General features: G+C 40.6%; 1 protein-coding gene across 1 annotated transcript; it reads right to left on the reverse strand.

Moving 5' to 3' along the window:
- Positions 1–447: 447 nt before the first annotated feature.
- Positions 448–9,273, reverse strand: six4a (SIX homeobox 4a). The gene is made up of 3 exons (XM_007576199.2): positions 8,222–9,273; positions 5,326–6,023; positions 448–1,429 (listed from the first exon to the last, which is right to left on the reverse strand). Exons 1-3 carry the CDS (start codon positions 8,950–8,952, stop codon positions 846–848), a joined length of 2,013 nt encoding a protein of 670 aa, XP_007576261.1. The 5' UTR covers positions 8,953–9,273; the 3' UTR covers positions 448–845.
- Between the last annotated feature and the right edge of the window lie 341 nt (positions 9,274–9,614).

Genomic DNA, 9,614 nt, shown 5'->3' on the forward strand with positions numbered 1-9,614 from the left:
TTTTTTTTTCAAGAAATTTTCTGAAATCAATCTCAAAATTTCTGAGCTTTTCTGCTGAAAACTCTACTATCTAGGATGACCCTAATTCGCCGTCGTAAATATCTCCGCCATATTGTTAATTAATATCGAAAACAAGGGACCGGTTACGTCCCTGGGCGTTGTATTAAACACGACAAACCCATAGGGGGCAGTGTAGTGCAAAACTAAAACATACGTCAGCCAATCAGATCGCTTCAAAACAGTCACTACTTTCTGTTAGGAGTCAAACATGGCGCCTGGAGGTTCACTTATGCAGACGGATATACAAGTTGAACTACTTTTAAATAGCTTTTTAGACTATAAAGGCAATAAAATACAAACCGATGCTGTTTGGGAATAATGTTAAAGCAAGTTAGTGGATACATTGACGCATTATTTGCCGCAAACTGTAATACATGGGACCCTAAACACAAATACAGAGTTTTATTTTTAATATGTCTGAAACGTAATTGTTTTTAGTGATATTAAACAGAGTTTTCGTGTGGATGAAACAGCATAACTTATAAAAATGTATTTGTTTTCTCAGATATCGGGCTACATGTGGACGAGGCGTCACTGGTTCTTCACATGAACGTTTTTTAACACGTCACAGCCTCTTTTATTTTTACGTTTTTGTAAAAAGCTGAAGCAGCCCACCCACACGGATCCTTTCTGACTAGAGTGCATTTCAAAAGTGAAAATAAAAGCAAATAATTTAAAAGAAATCAATGCTTAAAAACTCACACACACACTCACACGCACACAGAAGAGTAAAAAGATTCCTCATATGACTGCCCAGGTGGATGTGAGTGCTTCAAAGTCTGAGGTTAAAGGTCGGACATGCCCTCGTCCATCTGCACAGTCTGTAGTTTGGCTAGCTCCTTCCCCTCTTCCAGCTCCCCACACATTGCCCGCACCATCTCGTTCATCCCACCGGCCCCCGAGCCGTCCGCCTTGCTCTCCGGCAGGTTCATGTAGTCACTGTTCATCCCGGGGCCCATCAGGTGTGAGGGCGGGGCCCCTCGGTGCACCTCGTGGGAGCCCAGGTACTCCGCCGGCTGCAGATGGTGATGGGCGTCCTGGTCCGTCGGAGCCATCAGAGGCGTGCTGTTGGTGAGGGTGGTGTAGACCTCCGGCTCGGAGCTGGACGAGCTGACGGTGACGTCGGCGGCATGGCTGGAGGCCGAGTCGGGGCTGGTGTAGCTGATCTGACCGCTGGGGTCCAGGTGCAGCCCGGCGTGGTACGAGGAGTAAATCCCGCCGTCCAGAGGCTCCTTCTTGATGGCGGTCTGGTTGCTCAGACTGTAGAGGACGCTGTTGTGGTGCAGAGACGTCATGGCTAGCTTGTCCTGCGGCTGGAAGGAGTCTTCACTGGACGAGCTCACCGCTGCGCTGTTCAGAGACATGTTACCTGTAAAAACAGGAAGTAAAGTTAAAACCAGGCTATGGCTGATTAATCGTGATTAATCAATTAATAAAATAATCGTCAGCTAACAATCGATTAATCATTAACTGGAGTTTACAGACTCAAAAAAGAAAGCCATTTCCTGAAAAAACCCCAACATATTCAGAACAATTAAACCAAAACTGTACCAAATAAATATACATTTTGCATTTTAGATATAAAAAAACATTCATCTGTAAATATGTTTTGCGTAAAACTCCTCAAGTGGGATAGTTTTAACTTCACCCGGTTCTTTTTTTGAAAGGAATTGAATTATCTGTTTATTTTTAACCTTTTAATGTATTTCTAAAAAGCATAAGTGGTTAAATAAAACACTTTTTTATCCACTTACTCAATTAATCATCAGAATAATCAATAGAATAATCAATTACTAAGATGATCGTTAGCTGCAGCCCTAAAACAGATGTTTACATTCATTGGGACTTTTGATTATGTTGTTCAAGAAGACAAAAAAAACAGCAGCCAAGATATTACTGAATAAATTATTTGAAAAGAAATGATTTACTTTAAACAAGCTCTGATATCTTGCTTAACAGCTATTTGTATGTTAGTTTTCTCTTATTTCAATACATTTGCACTAGAATCTAGACCAAAAGTATTTGAAAAGACTTCATGTTTTTGCAGTGTATAAAAAGTCACATAATTTTTTTATCTTCGTCATCAAATTATTTCAAAATCTTGCTGTTAGGATTAAAAAAACACTTTCCATGTTGCGTCAGTATTTCCCTATCATGTTCTTTCCTCTTGGTGCCAGGAGTACACCAGTAACTCCTGCAGCAAAACACCCACAAACCATGATGCTGCCACCGCTGTAGATCAGTTATCAGTTTCCTCCACATTCTCATGCAGCTCATGCATGAAGGTCACCTTCACAGGGGTTAGGGTTAGAACTGGAGTCAGAAAGGTCAGCAGTTTTTCTCCCAGATATCTTAGATGATTTCTTTAGATTTTCTGTAGATAATGTCACAGAAGGAAGCCTTGTGTTTGAGGTGTTGATTAAAATACATCCAAAGATTTAACACAATTAAAAACTTTCTATTGTCAGTTTCCTCCAAGGCAAGTCTATTTGCCTATTTATTGATTTAATTGTCAAAGGTTATTGTTACTGTATCAATACTGCTCTCTAATTAAGTTTTTATTCCTCCCCTTTAATCAGAAGCTTACAGGGTCATGACATCATCATCTGGGCTTTTCCCAAATAGTTTAGTAGTCTTAGTGATTAAGTTTCTGAATTTGAAGAAACTTACACAAACTTTCTTTTTTTAAAAAGTCTCGTTATTTTAAGCAAATTTAAATAAGTTTTGTGATTCCAACTCTCCTAAAACAGAAAGAACTGGTCTAATTTAAAGTCCGACAATATGAGAAAAATGTTTAAACAATATATGTTAGACCTCATTACTTCTTTAGATCTGTTGTTTAATTCTCAATGTTTTTCATTTCCCACACATTTTACTTTTTATGCTGCCTTTAATTTGACAGGTAAGTCTTTTTGAGACAAACTAAGCTAGTTGTTAAAGCAGGGAATAACCAGTGCAATTCATAAACCAAAAGCACGAGACGCCAGCAAGAAAAAAAATGGGAAATAAACATTTACTGATGTTTTCTCAGTTGCTCTAAAACCCATTAGTTAAATTAATCTGCACAGCATTAGGTAGCAGAATATTTTTTTTCAAGATGAGTAGATGAAGGAAAAATAAAAGTACTGGAAGTCTCTGAGAAAGATTTACTCGTCTTGGAGTGGTAGTAACCAAGTTATTGATTTGTGAATGAAAATATTCCAGCGCAGCAGTCTGCACAGACCTTTTTCTCAGAAATACTGTTGCATGTCTCAAACACTTTGTGCTTTTTCAGCCGACTAGCAGAATAACGCTCCAGTCTGCCAGGACTCAAAGGGAAGCTGTAATTTTCTGCTTTTGGGGGGGTTTCTGCTCTCCATTCTCTGCTTTATGTCACAATAAGTGAAGTAATTTCTTCTTCTTCCTCCTCTGTTCATGCATTTTATTGTTACTGATGGCCTGAAATGCACCTTCACTGCCTGCTCTGGAGATCAACAATGCAGTGATGATTAGTGATGGCGACTTCATAGCTTGTTTTTTATTCATCTAAACAGATCACCGGTTTTAGAAATATGCATGCGAGTATGTTTTCCCTACGGCCCAAACCGAGACAGGCGAATGACAAAAACAAAACCCAGACAAAAATTTAAGGAAGACGAAAAGCTGTTATCAATTTGTTCAGAGTTATAACTCCAGCTAAATTGTTTTAAGGGCAGATTAAAACTTTCAGGAGTTGTTCAATTCTTGCTTCAGATGAAATTCAGTCAATTTATTCAAGTAATAAAATGTATTTGATTTTGATTTTGATAGGTGCAGCCTTAAAAGTGAACAGTGAAACCTGTTGGTTTACTAAAGGCATTCAAGTGAGACTGACACACCACACTGCAAAAATACAAAGTCTTACCAAATATTTTGTCTGGTTTCCAGTTTCTTAGTTTACTGCAAATAAAACAAAACTAACCTACAAGTAACTTTTCGGAAGATATATAGGAGCTTGTTCTAAATAAGTAATTTATTAACATTGATGAAAAAGTAATAGTTCCAACGTCAAATTATTTACCATGTCAAATATAAATTTCTTATTATGGGGGAAATAATCTCCCAGTATCACTTTTTAGCAACATTAAGAAATTATTAGCTTAAAACATGTTCCTACATATTGCCAAAACTTTGTTGTGAGTATTTGAACTAGAAACTAGAAATACTTGGTAAGATTTTGTCTTTTTGCAGTGCACACTTCTGCTTTGTCAGACAAGAGATAAAAATGTCAGTTTTGTTGTTTTAATGTAAAAAAAAAAAAAAAGGCAACGTATTTTCCTCAGAGGAAATGGAATTTATATTGGAAGCTAAAATCATTGATCTGTTTAAGATTTTACAATGAAATTTACTCAACTTCATTAGAATATTGACAAAAATACATTTATTAGTGTCACTGCATCCATTTCAACTCTTCATCTTATTTATAATTCAAAAATAACTGGGGCTGAAACGATTAATCGTATTAAGCGTGATTAATCGTGATTAATCGATTACTGAAACAATCACCAACTAATTGAGTAACCAATTAGGCCATTTGGTGACAGAATAATAGTCAAAGTGGTCAATTAAGTCAAAATTATACAAAAAATATATATATTTAGAATTAAAGCTAAAGAGTATATCCTACCTAAAACTCCTCAAGTGGCATAGGTTTTGCTTCCTAAAACTTCCTTTTAAGAACCTTTTCTATCCAATTATTAATCAGTCAGTCCAAAACACAGCCAACAGTTTGGTCCAAGGCTGTACTGGTGTTGAGTCAAGCAGAAAGCGTTGAATTTAGGAGAATTTTTAGCTGCAGATGCATCCTTTGCTACAAATAATCAATCATTCAGTAAAGAAAAGTTATGTCATTGCATTTTAGTCAATAAAATTTTTATTTTCTTAGTTAAAAAATAAAAATAATCCTATTTCAATGTATTTCTAATATTAGTACAGAATAAGCTTGAAAACAGGTGATAGAACTTAGAAAATTAGTTCATTTGTTACAAGTAATCAAATTAAATTAAGTTTATTAAGTTGTCACGATAAATAAGCTGAATTAAAGTAAGTTTGACAGAGTTGGAGCTTCATTCTCCTTATTCAGTGTGTGGTTAAATAAAAAAAATCTGTCGAATGAGTCAATTTTATTACCCGATTAATCGATTAATCATCAGAAAAATCGATCGAATAATCATTAATTAAAAATAATCATTAGTTGCAGCCTTCAAAGTAACCTTTTAAAAAGGCTCATTACTTGCTAGGACTCACCTTGTTGAGTAATTGTTGAGGAAGATGAAGCAGACGGCAGCTGTAGAGGAGGAAGACCTACATCACTGTTGAGCAGCGCACTGCCGTCACTGTCAGGGACTCCGCTCGGTACCGGGACCAGACTGTAGCCGCCGAGTTGCAGAGCTGCAGACGGCGAGCTGAAGGTGAGCACAGAGGTGCCTCCGTTCTGGGCCGCCATAGTGTGGACGCCCTCCAGCTTCACCTCCGACCCATTCACGCAGCCCGAGTAGGAGGAGTACTGGAGGACGGACTCCTCGGCGCCGCCCAGTCCCTTCTCCTGGCCCGTCTGCATGTGCATGTCCCCCCCGGAGCCGCCCAGCAGCACCCCGCCGGGCGGCCTCAGGGGGTTGAACGCCAGCGGCTGGATGCCCAGATTGAGCCCGTTGAACAGGATGTTTCCAGGCGAGTGGAGGTAGGATGAGCCGCCATTGTGAAACACGGTGGAGGAAGTATTAGTGGTTGCGAGGCTGCCATTGTAGACGCCACCACCGCTGGATCCTGACATCTTGATGTCGCCGATCTGCTGGATGACGACACCCCCGTCCAGAGGTCCAGCCTGAGCCGGGAGGCTCCCGTGGGTTATCACTCCGTCTGAAGAGTTGGAGAGAGGACGAGGGGACAGCTCCTCCTGGCCCTTACTGGACTCGTCCTCTGTGCTGTGGTTTCCATCAGACTCACTGCAGGGCGGCAGCAGAAAAACAGATGAGTCACAAAACAGAGAAGAAGAAACTGCATTTCCTACAACAGACTGTTTTCTGAGAAAGAAAACAAAATATTACAGCTCTGTATTATTAACAGAGTTGGGTGGTGACTAGTTATGTTTACTTGAGTAACTTTTTGGAAAAAAAAATACTTTTTACTAAGCTATTCTTTTTACCTTTACTTGACTAACTTTATTATGAAGTATTGCTACTCTTACTTGAGTAAAATTTCTGGATTCTCTACCTGCTGCGAGTAACTTCCCAGTAGGGCTGAAACAATTAATCATGATTAATTGATGATTGAAATAGTTGTCAACTAATTTAGTAATCGATTAATTGTTACCTGGAGTACAAAAAATAAAAAAAGACAATTTTCTGAAAAAACAACAAATTCAGAGCAGTCATTAAGCCAAAATATATAAATATTTAAGATTAAAAACACCTTTATTGTGTGTCAATATGTTTTGGTCAAAACTTCCCAAGTGGCATTTTTTAAATATTCACTCATTATGCATTTTAGATAATAAAAGTTTTAATTTTCTTATTTAAAATGGAATTTAATTATTTTTTTATTTGCACCTTCCATAACATTTCTAATATTATACAGAAAGGATGTAAATGGAAAAAATAGAATGTGCCAAATTTTATCTTTTACCAAATTAACTGAATAATTGATAGGTTGAACTGATGATTAATCAATGAATTGTCAGAATAAGTGATAGATTAATCGATTACTTAAAAAAACGTTATTTGAAGCCTAAAATCACTGATGAAGAACAAAGTGATTTTAACCAAAAATTCATCAGACACAGACAAATGTTGAAGCTTTAAATGGAAAGAAAGAAATTTGGAGAATTTTTCCTTAAGTTTGTTATTTTGAATTATGTTATTTATATGAATTATTTTTATTTTTGTCTACCAACATTAAATTATTATTTGAGTAGCCTTTTTTACCAAATACTTTTGAGTAAGAATACACTGAAGTAGTTCTTCCTTCAGTACAGTATTTTTTTGTACTCTACCCACCTCTGGTTATTAAAGAGCTGTGACTCTTCAGCCCTCTTTACCTCATGGAGAGCTGCTCTGACAGCAGCAACAACCCTGCGACCATTTGGCGCAATAAATTCTGCAACAACAAATGGCTTGGAAGTCAAACTATAGTCCACATTTTTCAGTTTTCAACAGAAATCCTCCATAAAACCACAAAGACTGAAACGCTCTTCCTTGTTATTATGGTCTCATTTTATAGAGTGATTAAAACAGCTGCTTTCCTCCCCCTTCTCTCCCTCCCTCCCTCCAACACAGGGCGCACACACGCACGACCAACCCCCAACCATGTGGCCCTACAAAGAAATCCACAGGTTAATAACCATTTGGAGATTAATAAAGACGTTTGTTTGTGTTTGTGTGTGTGTGTCTTGTGTGTGTGTGTGAGTGAGTGTGAGGAAGGGGGCAGAAGGGGTCACCTCTACCAGGTGTGCGTCATCTTTGTTCACAAGGAAAAACATGAAAGACCAGCCCTCACATCTCTCTGTGTGTGTCTGCGGGATTATGAGATGAAGCAGAGCTGATGGAGATCCTTTTAGTCCAAGAGAAGAAAGTCATCATGAAAATAATTTATTTTCATGATGACTGATCTTTGCGTGTTCACGCACAGGCTCATCCAGAGTCGCCTTTTGAACTCTTTCTTCAAAGTTGCGTCCTCCTCCCGCCGGCCTGCCCGCCCGCCTGTCAGCCGGATCTCTGAGGCTTGAAGCTATTTGGTTGCCTCTGGTTTCCATGACTCTCCGCTTCGCTTGAAACCGGATCTGAACGGCAACAGCTTCATATTTCAAAACATTAAAAGCGTGCTGCTTAAGCTTTTTCTGTTTCCTAACTATTTCCACTTAATAATTCACACGTTCACTCCTAAACTGTGTCTGACGCGACATTCGCAGTTATTAAGTGATTAAATAACGTCATTATTAAGTTTTTGTGCACTAATCCTGGACAGGGATATTGAAATGTGCGCATATAATAAAGTTATGTTGAGTTATTTTACGACGAGAGATTTAAAATTGAATGTATTAAAAGATTGTTCAGATGCGCCTTTTGCGCACATATCCTTTTGGCCGGTAAAAAGTCGGACTTGAAGACAGAAACGCGTGCATCGTGTTTTTTCTTTGTTTCCTTACCTTTTGGACTGCGCTTCCGATGGGTTTCTGTCCCTCTGCCGCCTGTTTTTGAACCAGTTGCTGACTTGGGTCAAGGAGAGTCCGGTTATCTTGGCCAGATTCCGTTTCTCGGCTGGAGACGGGTACCTGTTCTGATTGTAGAGATCCTTCAGCGCGTTCCGCGACCTCTCCTTGAAACAATAAACCGTCTCCTCGCCGTCCCAGATAGTCCTGGGGAGAGGGTATTTTCTCCGGATCCGGTACTTATCCACGGCGCCCAGGGGTCTCCCCCGCGCCTTCTCCGCCTCCGTGTACCGGGCCTTGTACCACAGTTCCTGCAGAAAGGTGTGGTTGGACGGGTTGAAACTATGGTTCTCCAAAATACTGTAGAGCTCCTGGTAGCGCGCCTGATGGAAGGCAACGAGGGCTTGGGCTTTCAGGATGCTTTCGTTGCCGCGGAGCAGGTCGCTTTGGGGTAAGGACCACAAGAACCTCGCCAGCCGGTCCACGTTGCCCCCCTGCTGCAGCGCCTCGCACACGCACGCCACTTGCTCCGGGGAGAAAGCCAGGGAGGAAGCGGCGCTCACCAGCAGCTCCGTGCGCACCGCGTCGGCGTTGGGAGCCGTGCGCTCCATGGACAACTCCGCCGCGTCCAGCGCCACCAGCTTGATGCTCTCACGCTTATCCACCTCCTTCACATTTTCCCTCTTGATGTCATTCACTGCCGTGACCTCTCCGGCAGAAGAAGACATTTTTTTTGTTCGAGCCTTCCCTGGCAGAGTCACTCCTCCCCGCTCGATCAGGTTACCTCCTCGCCATGCGAACCCGATCGGATATCTGACAGCAGCTGTAAGCAGATATCTCTCTCCCCTCTTCCTTCCAACGTGACTTTTACTCTGCGGGGACTGGGGCTGGAGGGAGATACGCTGGGGTCTATCTGAAGGAGAGCCACGCCATTGGCCGCTGAGGGCCCCATGAGGGAGGAGCGAGCGCGATTCATGCGCGAATGTTTGGCTTTCAGCTGTCAGTCATGGATCTTCCAGCAGGGCTTTATTCCCGGTACTCACCTGTGCAAGGTGAGTGCTTCTGGGATCGTGGGAACGGGAAGTTCTTGTTGCCTCTGTTCTCAGTAGCTGCATTGCATGAAGGTATGCACAAAAGTGTTTTTATTCCCACATCAAGGCAGGGAAATCCAAGGGGAAATATGGGAGTGCTCTCATTAAGTTTCTCCAAAGACAATGCAAACAAAGGGAATGGTCCTGCTCATTGTTATTTTGAATATTTTGCTGCTGCTGCTGGCGTCAACAGAAAACCCATTTTAAATGTGGAAAAAAACTTAATTGCTCTTGCCAACCTAAACAAATAAAACCAGATTCATTCAGCATATTAAAATGAGTTCCTGCTAAAAACCATA

Source organism: Poecilia formosa, unplaced genomic scaffold (genome assembly GCF_000485575.1).
Source record: "Poecilia formosa unplaced genomic scaffold, Poecilia_formosa-5.1.2 Scaffold400, whole genome shotgun sequence".
Classification (NCBI taxonomy): Eukaryota; Metazoa; Chordata; class Actinopteri; order Cyprinodontiformes; family Poeciliidae; genus Poecilia; species Poecilia formosa.